The sequence below is a fragment of the Amphibalanus amphitrite genome, unplaced genomic scaffold (genome assembly GCF_019059575.1).
Source record: "Amphibalanus amphitrite isolate SeventyFive unplaced genomic scaffold, NRLGWU_Aamphi_draft 000647F_arrow, whole genome shotgun sequence".
In the NCBI taxonomy this organism is placed as follows: Eukaryota; Metazoa; Arthropoda; class Thecostraca; order Balanomorpha; family Balanidae; genus Amphibalanus; species Amphibalanus amphitrite.
This window is the reverse complement of record NW_024882141.1, coordinates 249,095-265,386: the sequence shown is the minus strand read 5'-3', so window position 1 is coordinate 265,386 and position 16,292 is coordinate 249,095. Positions and strand designations below refer to the sequence as shown.

General features: G+C 51.8%; 2 protein-coding genes across 2 annotated transcripts; one reads left to right on the top strand and one right to left on the bottom strand.

The window, feature by feature from the left end:
• Positions 1-63: 63 nt before the first annotated feature.
• LOC122363919 lies at positions 64-10,096 on the bottom strand. Its single transcript, XM_043333740.1, has 7 exons — positions 9,671-10,096; positions 5,236-5,360; positions 4,705-4,863; positions 2,862-2,951; positions 2,372-2,507; positions 1,563-1,692; positions 64-726 (listed from the first exon to the last, which is right to left on the bottom strand). Exons 1-7 carry the CDS (start codon positions 9,965-9,967, stop codon positions 641-643), a joined length of 1,023 nt encoding a protein of 340 aa, XP_043189675.1. The 5' UTR covers positions 9,968-10,096; the 3' UTR covers positions 64-640.
• On the top strand, positions 9,883-14,535 carry LOC122363918 (splicing factor U2AF 50 kDa subunit-like). The gene is made up of 2 exons (XM_043333739.1): positions 9,883-10,286; positions 12,669-14,535. The coding sequence occupies exon 2, from the start codon at positions 12,824-12,826 to the stop codon at positions 14,108-14,110; it is 1,287 nt and encodes a 428-aa protein (XP_043189674.1). The 5' UTR covers positions 9,883-10,286; positions 12,669-12,823; the 3' UTR covers positions 14,111-14,535.
• The last annotated feature ends 1,757 nt before the right edge of the window (positions 14,536-16,292 follow it).

Below are 16,292 nucleotides of genomic sequence, written 5' to 3'. Positions count from 1 at the left end.
GATATGCAGAAGCACGTTTGTAGATTTGCGAACATCTGCGACTGCAACACTCAAACACCAAAGCACATACCTAACTTTATGGCATAATATGTACGACGGCGAACGTCAATTCAGCCAGCATGTGTTTGCATTAACATTGACTGCGTATGCTCACATGCTATAAGCAGTAGCGAACGACAGTCGGGCATTCGGCACAATAAAACAACGGGCGCAACACAGCTGGTAATTGACGCAATACGGCGATACAACGCAGGATAATTGACACGACAATCATCGCTTTCAACGCCTAACAGCGCTGATCATTATGCATAGTCCAAACCTCCTCACCCTTCCATAGGTCCAAGCCCTTTCGAGCTCGACGGCCTCACCCAAACCCCATCAACACAGCAGCTGCAAACGGTTGGCGCCCTTCTACCTTCAAGGGTACCATTCTATTCTTCGAATGTGTATTCTTCGCAAGCTGCTGGTCGCCGCGCAAGAGACTAGACAGAAGCTTTTATCACCTGCGTACACCTCAGCCTCCTACTCTAACATCGCTGTCAGGACGTAAGCTGGCATCTGGTGATGCCTCGCGAGGAGTGATGACACCAATGGCGTGTCTGATGATCCTCGATGACGTCCGATGACGTCCAGTGACGTCTCAGTCGTACTCAGAGCCGATGGTGATGCTGATGACGTCCGAGACGATGGTCGTCATGTGGTACCAGATGTTGGTGTCCAGTACAACTGCAACGGTAGAACGACCGTAACGGGGTTACGATAGTAAGTCTAGATAAGACAAGTAATTCAAAGTCTAAGTAAGTCCAGTTCAGTCTAGATAAGACAAAGCTCGTAGATTTCCTAATTCAATTCTGATGCGGCTACCGTGGCAATGTGATCGTCCTCTAGCTGAATGCTGTCCATTGTCCAGCCAGAGGGTATGTGTTACTTTTAGGGCCTTTTCCATCGCCTCCAGTCAAAATTATTTACTGGTTGTTTCTGTGCTCAGCTAAGCAGACTCGGTGATGAATGACGCGTCACGGTGGTAGCTTGTAAAGGTCTTACTACACTTACAGCGATCGCTACAAACCACGGCCGGGGATAGCACGACGTTTAGGCCTGCGGGACACGTGTCCAACCCGTTTTGCCTCCCGTGCACACCGCCTAATACTCGGGACATTGCGGTCAGTGTGTCCTCCGCTGCGGCTTTATCGAAGAGTTAATGCCACAGAAATTCCACGTGTCCGCCCCAAAAAGATCCGTAAACCACTGACGCTAAAATGGTACTGCCGTCGGGTGGCTAGTTTTCAAGATGTTTTTGAACCTCAAACACCAGCTCGTGTGTGGATTGTAGGAAGCTTGGCTTTGTTGTTTGTGGCCTGCTTGTCGCTTTTGGCTCTTGAGCATGCTCTCACCACTATGGATATCCATTCATTTTGTCGTGCTTGACGTTGGACAGAGGGGCAGTGATTTCGCCGGGGTTAACGCTAGACATCAACATAAGCTACTGATTTCGCTCGGACTGAGGTTGATCACTCACTGTTTCCTCTCGGGTTGACACTGGACAGTGAACAGTTACTCACTGATTTCTCCCGGGTTGACGGTGGTCTCCATCCGACGGCACACGCTCTGACACTCGGGTGGCGGCTGCAGCGTCCACAGCTTCTGGCCGTGCAGCTGGGCCTGCCACGACGGGTTCCTCACGTGGTCAATCTGAAACGGACGCATGGAGACGTGGGGTTAGATGATGGTCTTGATTGAATCTAAATTTAAACACATTTGTTACAGTACAGATGCGGAGTGATCGTGAGTTTGCGCTCTAACCAAGGAACATTGATAACCAAGAAGGAGTTTTTTTTAAAGAATACAAGATGTCTTAATTGATCACACTACGCTTATTGGTGTGTGACTGAAGCGGGAGCAGCCGGACAGACCCGGTCCACGCAGTCGGCCCGCCGGCCGTGTTATCTGGACCGGTCACCATTCATCTGACGAGGGCACAGGCCAAGGCGTGGGGTGAACCGGATACTCGAGGTGATTTACCGAGTTTGATCTTCAAGCCACGCCTCCCGGACTGGCTGTCCACCACTGGCCAGGGCTACTGAAAATCTTTTTTTTCGGTTCAAGCCGGGCGTTTTTTTCTACGCACGTATAGCCTCTCTTGAAAGCATCGCTGTCGCTCCTATCTGTAAAAATCTTGGTCGCTCCGTGGTTTGACAGCCGCTGGCTTTTGAGGGTTGGCCGCCTGTCTGGCCCGTGAAGTCGTGAAAAAGGCGCAGATTGGCCAGGCTGCCAACCCTCAAAAGCCAGGGGCCATAGCGATACTTTCGAGACGCGATACTTTAAGAGAGACTATACATGTGGGCGCCGAAGCGGGGCGTTTTATACGCACGTGCATGTGGGCGCCGAAGCCGGGCGTGCCCATGAAGATCCAGTCGAGTCGGCTGGACTCTGAGGTGTCGGGCAGGAAGTACGGCCGGCTGTAGTGACGGCGCAGCTCGTTGGCCGCCGCCGAGTCGCAGTTGGACCTGTGGTGGGGGCAGCGCAGACGGTTATAGCTGGACCTGGGGCAATGGAGACACTAGACAGTTGCCGTTGGATGACTGGATAGTTGAAAGTTGAAACAGTTAAGAGTTGGACCTGAAGCGGTAGGGACATTACAGTTGAGTTGGGCGTGCGGGCAATGGAGACAGTCACTTACAGCTGACCTGCGAGTAGAATAGATTGGGTCGAAGGTTGACCTCGCATAATGGACCGTAAGTACGAACTGAGTTAAAGTATTTCAGCCCCTGCCAAATGAAAATATCGCTGCACTCAAACTAATCGGAAAGTTTATTTTACGGGAGCTCCCTGTTCATTACAGTCAAATCGATGTCACTCACCATCCGATATACCACGGCTTCTCTCCCGGCTTCATGTCAGCTCGGTCCTGGGACATCGAGAACACCTCCCGCAGCGATCGGAAATTAGTCCTGAAACCACGAGTGAAATGTCAGCCTCGACACACCAGAACCGCTCGCTCAGACTCGTACCTGGCCCGAGTTGTGGCAGGTCTTTGACCGGGCTCTAGAGTCGGGATTATGGAGCTGGTTTGATGGTGAGGGGATGCCCATGGGTCCCGCCGCAGACTGCTCGCACCGTTGCATCGCATTAGGATACGGCGAGTGTCTGGCTCAGCTTCAAGGCTCTTTGTGACATGCTTAGGCGATGATATGTTCAAGCCGGAACACCAAGTCTGCTAACCAAGATGTCATTTTGCAGTGGGTCTCCATTGATAAGCCTGCATTTCGTAAGTTGCTTAGCGACGGTAGTTAGGACGGTAACAATGCGTCAGATCTTTGCACAACTGTAAATGTGAAGATTAGGCGCGATAAACCGTCACATCTTTATCACAACGATCCAGCCGGTAATTATTGCCAGCTAAGATAGGATATATTGGTGCCAAGACGCCGTCTTACAACCTCGCCACCACCTAGTCATTATCTTCTCAATACCACGGGTCAGGTGCACTCAATCAGTAGTCAGTGCACCCGGGCAATAGATAAGTGGCCGTTTTCGGCTCCGACGGGGACCTGCCGCAGTCACCGGGGCGCGTTCCCCGGCCATGTCTGTCGTCCCAGGCGGCGGCGAAAGCCGGGATTAGCCGGCCGGTGCAGCCGTCCGCGGCCCTATCCCACCGCGGCCCTTAGTTCGGCCGTGACTCCCCGCCGGCGACGCTGGCACAGTGGAGAGCCGGGAACCGTCACCGTCTCCTCAGCGGCTCAGAGACCCGAGACAGGCGAATGGCGACATAAGTGCTAAGTAGGCGGTGATTATGCATAGAAGAAACTAGTCAGCTTTGGGCTTTCGTAACCGCAGGTTGTTTGAAATAGACTAACACCATTCGTTAGAATTGTGTTTTTCTATTGAAAAACAACCGGAGCAGTCCTCGCTGGGTTAATTCTTCGGCAGACGTCGCCGTTCTGTGTATTTCCTGCTCGTTTTTTGTCGAGATACAGCATAAAATCTGTTCCGCTAATACTTTTATTTCGGCTAATTTCGGTTTAGAATAACGCATCCATCTGTTTCCTATGTAATTACCACCGTCCCAATTCACGAGTTACCGCCAATCAATACCAGTCACTGAGTGACCACCCGCCTGGAACATACTGTTCTCATAAAGTGTTCGAAGTTTTCCGGTCGACGATCACTACTCGCCTGTTACCAGCAGCCACCCACTGCGATCAGACGACCACTACTCGCCTATTACCAGCACTCAGCAGCCACCCGCAGCGATCACTTTCCACTACCATCGTGCAGAGTCGTTGCCAGTTTGACATACCGCGTGCTGCACCCTTCCCGTGACCCGTTGACCTCTCAGACGTCGACGGTGGGGTGGTGTAACATTTGACGGGGGCGCCGGACCGAGCGTGGTGACGGCCTGCGACTTTTTTCTGAAGCGATCAATAGGTTGACTTGCAGGCTAGGGCCGACTCGAGTAGCTGATCGTCGTAATAACTAGAATAAGCGTTGAATGACCATGCGCATGCCACCGGTGACGATTCACATTTTGAAGATCGAAATAAGGATAATCTTAGATAAACAGAGGAAAGGATGTTTTTTTTTTGCTGAACTATGAATGTACAATTTCTAACGGAATATTTCGAAAGAATTATTGAAACGCCTGTGCCCCGTAATTACTTAGAAGTAAGAAGACCCAAGATTTATCAGAGGAAGACCTCTCACTTGTAGGGGAAGAACTGACAGCCCCTGTTGTCGGTGCTCTCGATGACGGGCGAGCTGGGGCCGTACAGCTCCTTGAAGAAGTTGAAGTTGAAGACGCGCGGTGCCGTCCAGTAGGCGGTTCCGTCGGTGACCACCACCGGCCGGCCCGAGTAGGCGTACCTGGCGGCCACGGGAGCACCCGGTCACACCGCCTGACCTGACCTGAGCTGGGCGTCATCACTCGGCGCAGCAGACAGTGCATCCTGGGAGCTTAGTCGACCGGCCCGTTTTTTTTTTCCGCCGTACTTTCGCCGTACCCTTCCGTGGATTTTTTCGACGCATTTTTTTAAAGAAACTATTTGCTTGATATTTATTAACACATTGTAGATGAAGAGAACTGCGTAAAGCGTCAATTTTTGCTCCCAATTTTTATAATGTGCTCTGCATTATTTCCCGAACAGATTTATGCAATATTTAATTCAGAAATGATTTGCTCTCCAGCGCAGCCCACTGCTGCAGTATGCAGCTGCCGGGCGAATCTCTGGTCCTCACTTTTGCTCGAACTCCTCCGGTGTGATGTTGGAGACTCTGTCGACCCGGTCGATATCGGCGCACATGGAGCAGTTGACCGGGGCCGTGGTCAGGTCGGCCATCATCGGAGGCATCTCTATCGTACACTGGGGACAGGGGAGCGGGGTCAGGTCACTGGTCTGGTCAGGTCGGGCATCATCGGAGGCATCTCTATCGTACACTGGGGACAACAGAGCGGGTCAGGTCACTGGTCTGGTCAGGTCGGCCATCATCGGAGGCATCTCTATCGTACACTGGGGACAACAGAGCGGGTCAGGTCACTGGTCTGGTCAGGTCGGCCATCACTGGAGGCATCTCTATCGTACACTGGGGACAACAGAGCGGGTCAGGTCACTGGTCTGGTCAGGTCGGCCATCATCGGAGGCATCTCTATCGTACACTGGGGACAACAGAGCGGGTCAGGTCACTGGTCTGGTCAGGTCGGCCATCACTGGAGGCATCTCTATCGTACACTGGGGACAACAGAGCGGGTCAGGTCACTGGTCTGGTCAGGTCGGCCATCACTGGAGGCATCTCTATCGTACACTGAGGACAGGGGAGCGGGTCAGGTCACTGGTCTGGTCAGGTCGGCCATCACTGGAGGCATCTCTATCGTACACTGAGGACAGGGGAGCGGGTCAGGTCACTGGTCTGGTCAGGTCGGCCATCACTGGAGGCATCTCTATCGTACACTGGGGACAGGGGAGCGGGGTCAGGTCAGATCAGGTCATTGGTCAGGTCAGGTCAGCCTTCATTGGAGGCATTTCTATCGTACACAGGGGACAGGAAGAGGGGTTAAGTAAGTCACTGGCCTGGTCAGGTCAGTCAGTGTCGTCGGCATCTCTATCGTACACTGGGTACAGGGTAGCGGGTCAGGTTATTGGTGGGGTCAGCCACCATCGGCGGCATCTCTATCCTACCAAGGTGCGGGGTCCATAGGCGGCGGAACGGGGGGGGGGCACCGGGGCATCGTGTCCCCTTTGATTTTGGCATTTTAACATTAGTCTTATGGGCGTTGCACGGAAAGAATGGGACCAAAAGTCGGCAGTGCCCCCTCCCCCCTTAATTTGAAGGTGTTCCGCCGCCACTGGCGGGGTCAGGTCAGGTCAGGCCGGGCCGGCGACATTCGTCACAAACTGCCGGATATTTGTGTTTATCACCTTCACCGCTCACATATCGTACGATCGAATGTTTTAGTTTGCGACCAGCTTATTTTTATATTGAAACAGGAAAAATCATTTGCGATTTCGTGTTAATCATCTCATCCCGGATCCTAGGCTCTGTCTCATTTTACTCAGGAAATAAATGAAATGTTTCTTCACTTCAGATACCCACAAACAGGGATGCGGAGTCGGAGTCGGAGTCGGTCGGAGTCGACAGTTGTGACCGGAGTCGGAGTCGGAGTCGGAGTCGATTTTAGAAACCCGAGCCGGAGTCGGAGTCGGAGTCACCGAAAATCTGTCGACTCCGCAGCCCTGCTAGGACTGCGGAGTCGGAGTCGGGAGTTGGAGTCGGTCGGAGTCGACATTTCTGCCCGGAGTCGGAGTCGGAGTCGGAGCTGGTTTTTGAAAGCCGGAGTCGGAGTCGTAGTCGGAGTCCCCGAAAATCCATCGACTCCGCAGCCCTGCCCACAAAAGCATTAAAAAGAAATGTGGGACATTATATCAGTCTACTTGCAACTACAAGTACGTTACCGTCACCGTCACCGTTCATCATTGTGTTGATCGCACCATTTAATTTCCCAAGGGCGCGGGAACTTCTTTCAGACTAGGGGCACACCACAATAGAGCTCAACCTAGGGCACCCCCAAATGTAGTCTTCTTGTCGGTTTTAGGCCACAGGCCCTTAGCTTTTTCAACAAAAAAGAATACATTTGCAAAAAAAGTGCGATATTCCGTCTCAAAGTTGTGAGGGCACCGCCCCCCCCCCCCACGGCCCCAGAGTTTGGGGGGGCAAGCTGCCCCCCCCCTCCCCCCGGTTCCCTCGCCTATGAAATTTCCGCTCTGTGTGTGCGTCAGTCAATTCTACTGCAATCCCACGAGTAGGCTATGCCGCATTCCCGTACCTACGCCTTGCGGCACAGGCTATCACTGACCGAAAACAAACACTAAAAATGCAGTCTCCGTGGCTGGACGTACGGGATCGGACTTGGATTAGGCACTCAGTTTACCAAACCAGACTTTTCACGGATGTCGGACCGATAACAAGCCAGCAGTGCGCTCGGCTACTGATGAGCATGTTGACACCGTTTTTAACTTCTGACACCGTTAAAACTGAAGCTTTTGTAACGTTTAGTCATGCTCAGGTTATCATGATATTCTTTTCATGATTTTTCGCTTACGTGCGCCAGTTTATTAGCTGCGGTCTGCGTGAGTGACGACTGTCCTCCGAAAGTCGACAGAAGAAACGGTACAAGCCCTCGCTTATGGTATTTGTTAAAACTACCACGCACTGCACTTTGTGTCAACCCTTAGTCTTAAAGATAGTCTTAGTCTTATATCATGGGTCGATAGAGACATTTTGAGTTTCTATTGGACCCATGCCATCTGAATCTCTACGCCACTTTTTGCCCTGTTCTTCGTAGTCGGAAAAACAAGCATGGCAGGCCGGGTTGGGGTCGGTCAGCCGGGCGCCTGGAGCCATGAAAACCCGTCTGGCCAGTTCAGGTCGGCACATAGACGGCAGAGACTCGTCCTGAGAGCGAGAGTGACTGGGATGAAAGGCGAGCCGCCGGCGGGGGCGTGGGAAGGGAGTGCGGTCAGACTGGGGCAGGTCGTGCCGTACCGTCACGGCGTGCGCCGGTAGTGGTTGGTTTGCACGGTACAAGACCACCCAAAAGTCAAAACATGCCGACCACGGTGGTCTGTTGAGGAGTGTCGGAAAGTGACAAGTTAACATGTATTTTTAGGTGCATGATCGAAATGTCATTCCAAACGAAAAATGTGAGCGGCAGAAATTAATTAGCTGAAGACGTTCCAAGGAAAGATGACCAGCGCTGCTAAAGTGCGAAGTTCAAATCTCCGTCGTCATTCCTAGAGGCGCCTGCTCCGCAGTCCGCACCGCTGAGGACTCGGTAACCAAGGTCACCAGCACGGCCTATACGGCCGCCGCCTGCGCGGTGTCTGCGATCAGTGGGTGATATGGGAGCGCCCGCAACACCTACCGACCACAACAGATCCACGTGTCCGTGCACGACCCCGAAACAGAGCAGTTGGAGGGACCGGACCATGGGGAGAGGAGCGACCGAGCGATGGGAACGACACTACCATCGAACAGCGGAAGGAGCGGGAGTCGAACGGTGGTGATGAGGTCGAATGGTAGAATAAACGGGTACGGAACGATGGGGAGAACAGGAAACAAACGATAATGGGAGCAAGACTGGGCGGTGGAAAGGTAGAGAATAGGCACTGAATGATTGGGGCAGCAGAGCGACCGAGCGGTAAGACCAACTCATAGGCTGTTTCGACTACTTGATGAATTACTTCTATCGAATGATCCCTACTTTTTAATGTAGAAGATAATGAAAAGTTATAAAAATTATCCAGAATGAGGTGCCGATTTCAGCCCCACAGCTGGCCAATCTGATCGCAGAAAACTGGCCGGGTGCTCCACGGGAGGAGTCCGGAGGACCGTTTTGCGCCGGGCGCGGAGCGTGGTGGCGCGGTGCCTTCAACGCAGCATAAGTAGATAACACTGGCCGGCTGGACACAAACTCAGCGATCAGCAGCTGACACTCGAGTACTACACTACTGCTGCCTCGATTGCTGCTCTGACCTGAACGATGCCGGAGTGGGATGTTGGATCGAGATTCGGCACTTAACCCGACCTCATCCGTTAGGTTACCGACCAATGAAACGTGAATAGTCGACCTACCTTCTTGGCTTATTATTCTCCGAGTGCTCGTACCTACGCGGATGTAGGTATCCACGGTTCCGAGTGTTCTGTAAGATAAATCAGTCGATAAATCTGAATCGACCGCTTCAAGAGACACCGGCCAAATACCGCGGCGCAGCGCCGGTTCTCACGACACGAGTCTGACAATGTGTTGTGTGCAATGTCATGTCATTCAGTGCAAGTCCCCGTGCGTAGCTTTTATAAACGGTAGGTAGGTATACGTTAGGAAAACAGGCTGCCAAGTGCGGCCTACTAAAGCTGCTGATGTGCGAATGAAAGTGAAAATTTGTTGTCCGACTTGCAGGGAGATTAGGTATGATCAGCAAAAAGGATCACAGCCATGCGGCATTGCCGAAGGCTCAGACGTTAACTTCACGGACATTTTTTGGTTTTCCTCTTCGTTGTGCTTCCAAACGTCTCCACTTTTACGGTTCCGCGTCCTGTTGGACGCTGTTGGAACACCCAGGAGGTCAGAGGTCAGAGGCGGGGTGGCCGGCCGGTCCAGCTCGGACCTTGCCCTCACCTGTTCGGCGTGCTCGCTGATGCCCTCCAGTCTGAAGAGCAGCCGCGACAGGCCGGCCACCGTATAGAGCTGCTGCTGCAGCAGCACGGCCACCAGCAGCGCCAGCGAGGCCGGCAGCACCCAGCGCCGCCGCCGGCTCCCGCAGTCACTCAGCTCAGCACCCTCCGTCAGCAGACGGCCGTAGCCGGTCAGCCGGCGCAGCTGGGCCGGCTGCACGCCCAGCTGGCGACATCGCGCGAGCACCGCCTCCGCTCGAGCGGTGATGTCCGCCGTCCCCACCGCGCCGTCTCCGGCCATAGCGACCACTGACGGCCGGCGGAGCGGGAGCGGAGCGCATCGCCGGCGCCGAGGACCCGCGGGCGGCCGAGCTGGCGAGCTACAAGGTGAAGGAGTCGGCTCGATGCCCCTTCACTGCAGCTTACTGCCACCTACCGGCGGTTCTTCAAATCTAAGCTTTCAGCATTTACCGAATTTACAATTTGGTAGTAATACTTCATTTGGTAACTCTGGGATTTTGGTGTATTGCGCTTCCATATTGCTGCGCGTGTTTCTGTGCGCGTCGCCGCCGGTGCAATTTATTTCGTGCCGTTGGGGCGCGTGGATTATTATTGCAAGGGTAAGTATTTAGCAGCAGAACGGTCAGATCGTAATCATTCACTTCACTGCTCATGATTCAGATTATCAAAATTCGCTCGGCTTCTTTTGAGCTTCACCGGCTATGCCGGTGCGCAACTATTTGTCGCAGGTCGTGTTGGATTTTATATTAATTATTTTTACAGTCTTTTACTGTTAATGGGAGATTGTTTTCTGAGATTATAATCAAGTAAGGCCTGAAGTAAGTGGTTAAGCGTTCTGAGGAATATCATCATGAGAAGTATGCGCATCTGGCTGACCTTATCCTCACTTCTGTATGGAAATATGAAATTGCCAAAATAAATTACTGTATTAAAAATCGAGATATTTCGAGCACAGCTCTTCGTCGGTCGATTGTAATTATTTACACACATAACAGGCCTGTTATGTGTGTAAATAATTACAATCGACCGACGAAGAGCTGTGCTCGAAATATCTCGATTTTTAATACAGTAATTTATTTTGGCAATTTCATATTTCCATACAGAAGTGAGGATAAGGTCAGCCAGATGCGCATACTTCTCATAAGGCCTGAAGTATATGAATTTTCTTGATTTAATGCAAATAACTCAGCTAAACAACCAGTGTCCCAGAATTTATTTCGGGTGCAAAACAACATCCAGAGCCGTGTTTGGGTCAGCACAAAATATTTTGCAGAGTGTGAAGTCACACTTGCGATAATGTCAGCCGCCCCCTCTTCGCCAGCCCGCAAAGCACAGGGCCATGTGACACATAGTGAACCACGGCGCGGATGGACTGGTGGGCTTCGTTCAATAACTGAGTAAAATATGTGCAAATGTGGTTAATAGCAATGTGCCACTGAAAAGAAAGATAATGATACCAAAAAACACCACACTAACCACTTAAAATAAGAAATATAGGAGGGTAAACTTAAATCCGCTCTACTTTCACATTCTGCAGCTACCACTTTCTTTTTGCGCAAAACTGAAAGATGTGCGAGCCTACATCACACTGTGATGTCATACACCAGAGGGCTGAGCTTGGCACCCGAGGGACCCCAACTGCGCATGCGAGGTGCACAATTTTACAATAGGATGCACTGCCCAAACATGGCCCTGAACCACATGGAATTCATTTTGCACTAGCTTCCAATTTTAAAGATAAGATGTGATGATAGGCTATGGTAAACACTTTGCAGCAGCACCATGAGCTTAAAAATTTTACTATTTTCCACGTATTGGTTAGGTACCTACCATTCAATTTTGTTACCATTACACTATTTAGAGCCATCAGCCATTTAGCATTTTCCACCCCCAATATAACTGAGAAAAACCATTTGCATTAATGGTTATAATTCTTTCTATGCTATACCACCTTTGTTTATAAATCAACGCCATTGATCCTTTTTTTCTCTTTGGGTCATATCTGACCAGCAGTTTTACACACACTATGATCCCCCTTTTTGGTTAGGTAGGTAATAGTTATTCCCCCTCTGACACCCAAGCCTAAATACAATTTTGGGATACTGGCTAGTGGCTAAAGCTGGTTGATGCTGTTAGTTTTCCAAAGAAATGTCATTCATTTGTTCATTGTTGTGTTCAGGGCTGCGGAGTCGATGAATTTTCGGCGACTCCGACTCCGACTCCGACTCCGGGCAGAATTGTCGACTCCGACCGACTCCAACTCCCGACTCCGACTCCGCAGACCTAGCAGGGCTGCGGAGTCGACAGATTTTCGGTGACTCCGACTCCGACTCAGGCTCGGGTTTCTAAAATCGACTCCGACTCCGACTCCGGTCACAACTGTCGACTCCGACCGACTCCGCAGCCCTGGTTGTGTTGAGAATCTGTTTATGCTAATTTCTTTTGCTTTGCTGTCTGTGTTGTTGGTCAATTCTTGTCAGATGCAGCTCTTAATTAGCAATAATTTTCATGATTGGCTGTATTATGAAAGGTGTGCATTAGGTACCTACACAGCTGGTACAGTGGTAATAATATTCCTTAGTTGCCTCATTAAGCTACGGGTATACATTACATTCAGCATTGTGTGTAAGCCTTCTGACTTGGGGAAAATGCTTTTCAAATTCAAGGTCAATATGTTCATGTAGCATTATTGTAAGTGATGATGGGCCAGATTGACTGAAGATTGTTATTGTATCACCTGCTTATCATTGTCCCATCATGTTCCTCCGATTCTTATTGAGTTCTGGCGTTGTGTATCGCTCACAAATGCCTCTTATTTTCAGTTGAAGATGTGCAGCTTCTGACTGAACTGATGTTACCTTTTGGCTTTTCAGCTGATTCCCAAGTTTCATCATTTACTGACATGCCAATTTTGATTTGTGTATAAATGTTTCTCTTGTCGTGTGTCATATCTGCAAATCTTGTCCTGATCTCTCCGCTAGGTGTAGCAGATTTGTCGGAGAGGCCCAGGATCCACAGGCGTTTCAGCACAGGCTGTTGCAGCTGCTGCAGCTCAGTGCAGCACCCACAGGCGTTTCAGCGCAGCGGTGGCGTCACAGTTTCAGCTTAGGTAACAGGTCAGTCAACGCGACCAGCCATGGGCGAGGACCGCGACCGCGACCGGGACAGGGACAGAGATCGGCGGCGGCGCAGCCGGTCACGGGACAGGGACCGTCGTAGGTCTCGGTCGCGCGACCGCAAGCGGGACCGGTCTCGGTCTCGTGACCGCGGCGGTAGCAGCAGCGTGACGAAGCTGACGCGCAAGAAGCCCAGCAAGTACTGGGACATCCCGCCCCCCGGCTTCGAGCACATCACACCGCTACAGTACAAGGCGATGCAGGCAGCTGGCCAGATACCCACCAACCCCATCGCGGACGCGCTCACCAACACACCTGTCGTGGGCTCGGCCGTAACACGCCAGGCGCGCCGTCTCTACGTCGGCAACATCCCCTTTGGCGTCACTGAGGAGGAGATGATGGAGTTCTTCAACCAGCAGATGCATCTTAGTGGCCTGGCTCAGGCAGCTGGTAGTCCAGTGCTCGCTTGTCAGATTAACCTGGACAAAAACTTTGCCTTCCTCGAGTTCCGCTCCATTGACGAGTGTACGCAGGCGGTGGCGTTTGACGGTATCAATCTGAAGGGCCAGAGCCTGAAGATCCGCCGGCCGCACGACTACCAACCCATGCCGGGTATCACCGATGGGCCCGCGTCGAATGTCCCGGGCGTTGTCGGCGTCATATCTACGGTTGTGCCGGACTCGCCGAACAAGATCTTCGTGGGTGGCCTGCCGAGTTACCTGACCGAGGACCAGGTCAAGGAGCTGCTCATGTCCTTCGGCCAACTGCGCGCCTTCAACCTGGTCAAAGACTCTGCAACAGGTCTGAGCAAAGGATTCGCGTTCTGTGAATACGTGGACACATCTCTGACGGAGCAGGCGATCCAGGGTCTGAACGGCATGCAGTTGGGTGACAAGAAGCTGATTGTACAACGCGCCAACGTCGGTTCCAAGAACTCGGGCATGATGGCGCCGGTGCAGATCCAGGTGCCGGGCCTGCAGATGGCGAGCGGCGCCGGCCCGGCCACCGAGGTGCTCTGTCTGCTCAACATGGTCACCCCGGACGAGCTGCGCGACGACGAGGAATACGAAGACATCGTCGAGGATATCAAACTCGAATGCAGCAAGTACGGTGTGGTCAAGAGTATTGAGATCCCGCGTCCGATCGACGGTGTGGAGGTGCCCGGTCTTGGCAAGGTGTTTGTCGAGTTCAACTCTGTGCTTGATTGCCAGAAGGCTCAGCAGCACCTGACCGGTCGTAAGTTCGCTAGCCGCGTGGTGGTCACCTCGTACGTCGACCCAGACCGCTATCACCGGCGCGATTTCTGAGCGGTATCCATTGAGCAGCACGCGCTAGCCATCGACTCGGGGGTTTCGTGCTGGTGTCGAGTCCCGGGCGCGTCCGCGCGTGTAACGTAAGCCGTGTCCATCTATCTCATCGACAGTGGCCAGCATGCGCGGCATCTGCTGGGATGTGTGCGTGACGCTAAGACATTTGGATGTGACACAGAATCATTAACATCGTCATGGCTCGACACTTCAAAAGTGAAATAGCAAGTCCTGTATTAAAATAAGTGTTTCTCTCCCTTTTTCTGTCTATCTTTGTCGCGAAATGATTTACGCATCTTCATAAAGTTTGCCGAGCCGCACTACAATATTGTTGAGTATCGGCTAGGAGCCCTGGACTTGAGCTCGTTGTATGGTACTCGTCAGATGTAGCAAATAAATCGGCATCGGATTTGTCAGCTCCTTTAGTTGGCTGTTTGTCGTACCTGTAACCTCAAGACCATTCTCCCAAACTTGTCGATTTAGGTGGGAAATGACATCCAAATGAAAATAATTTTTCTCTCACATCTAGTTTTTGAAGAGCAATGTTCCACTCCCATTATCGAGAAGAGCATTTGCGTGGATACTCATTTTACAACACCAAGTGTGGTACAGTCGGATACAGGTTGATGGTCCACTACTCTTTATCCACCGGGTTCCTATGGCTCAGCATTTTTTTTTTTATCGTATCGTATGTATCGTATATATAAAGTCACTGAAAAATAGGTAAAAAGGTCACGTGATCAAAATTTTCAAAAATTGAAAATCCGAGATAGCCAAAATGTTTGTTGGTTGATTGTGAGTTGAACCACATAACGTTTTGATCGTAGAAAATCAATAGTTTCTGAGTTATAGGCCGCCAAACATAGGACTGCAGCGCGACCTCCAGGAATTGCCCGAGGCTATATCTCGGAAACTGTTGTTCGAAGAAAAAAACCCTTGCCACAGCTGGCTTCCCCGCTCATCACCATAGGCGGCGGAACGGGGGGCACCGGGGCACCGTGCCCCCTTGAATTCTGCAAGGGGGGCACCAATAGCAAGGTGCTTCCCTTAAATTTGCTGTATTAGTACCAGGGGCGGATTCGGGAAAACTCCAAAGTCCAAGGGGAGGGTCATGAATCGAAGTGGTGCCCCTACCTATACCCAAAATTAAAACCTCAACGGATTTCGGCCACTTAATTTAGGTGCTGCCCTATTTTCAGTTGTTTTATTTTCTTTATTTTTGGTTAGTCATGTGATGACTGGTGCCCCTGCTAGGCCGCTGGTGCCCCTGGAAAGACTGTGGTACCAACCTACCCTGCCACCTGACAAGCCTACGGTGGGCCCTGACATGACTTAGGTGCCCATGGGCCCTGACAGGCCCGTGGTGCCCCTGACAGGCCTGTGGTGTCCTTGCTAGGCCTGTGGTGTCCCTGGGCCTTGGTAGGTCTGTGGTGCCCCTGGCGAGCCTGTGGTGCCCTTGTTAGAACGCAGGTGCCCTTGACAGGTTTGTGGTGCCCCTGACAATCCTAAAGTGCCAACGACAGGCTTGTGGTGCCCTTGACAGGCTTGTGGTGCCCTTGCGAGGCCGTTGGTTCCCCTGCGAAGCCGATAGTGCCCCTGGCAGGCCTCTGGTGCCCCTGGCAGGTCTGTGGTGCCCCTGGAAGACCTGTAGTGCTTTTGCTAGGCCGATGGTGCTCCTGACAGGCCTGTGGTGCCACTGACAGGCCCGTGGTGCCCCTGCTAGGCCTGTGGTACCCCTGGCGGGCCTGTGGTGCCCCTGTCGGCTGTCAGGCTTGTGGTGCTCATGGCAGGCATGTGGTGACCCCAGGCCCTAAGTCATGACCCATGTGACCTCCCCCCTGGGATCCGCCACTGATTAGTACTGCGATGGCTTCTTGGGAATTTGATACATGTAGGATAAATGGAATTTATCAAACGACAGTAAGGAAGAGACAAACACATAGGTGGGGCATTCCATGTCAACCGGGACAGCCAAAATCGGCCACCTCTGCGATTTTGTTCAAACTTGGTATACTTATTGGCTATTGGGTGTCGGGTGAAACCTCTGAGGGTGAAAGGATTTTGCCATATGCCCTCGGGTTACAGAGATACAAGCCGCTAAACTTCTGCTTTTTTAGCAGAATTGGACGTGTATTGCAATCTTGAAAGATCCATAGCTTTAGCATTTTTGAAGCTATTAATT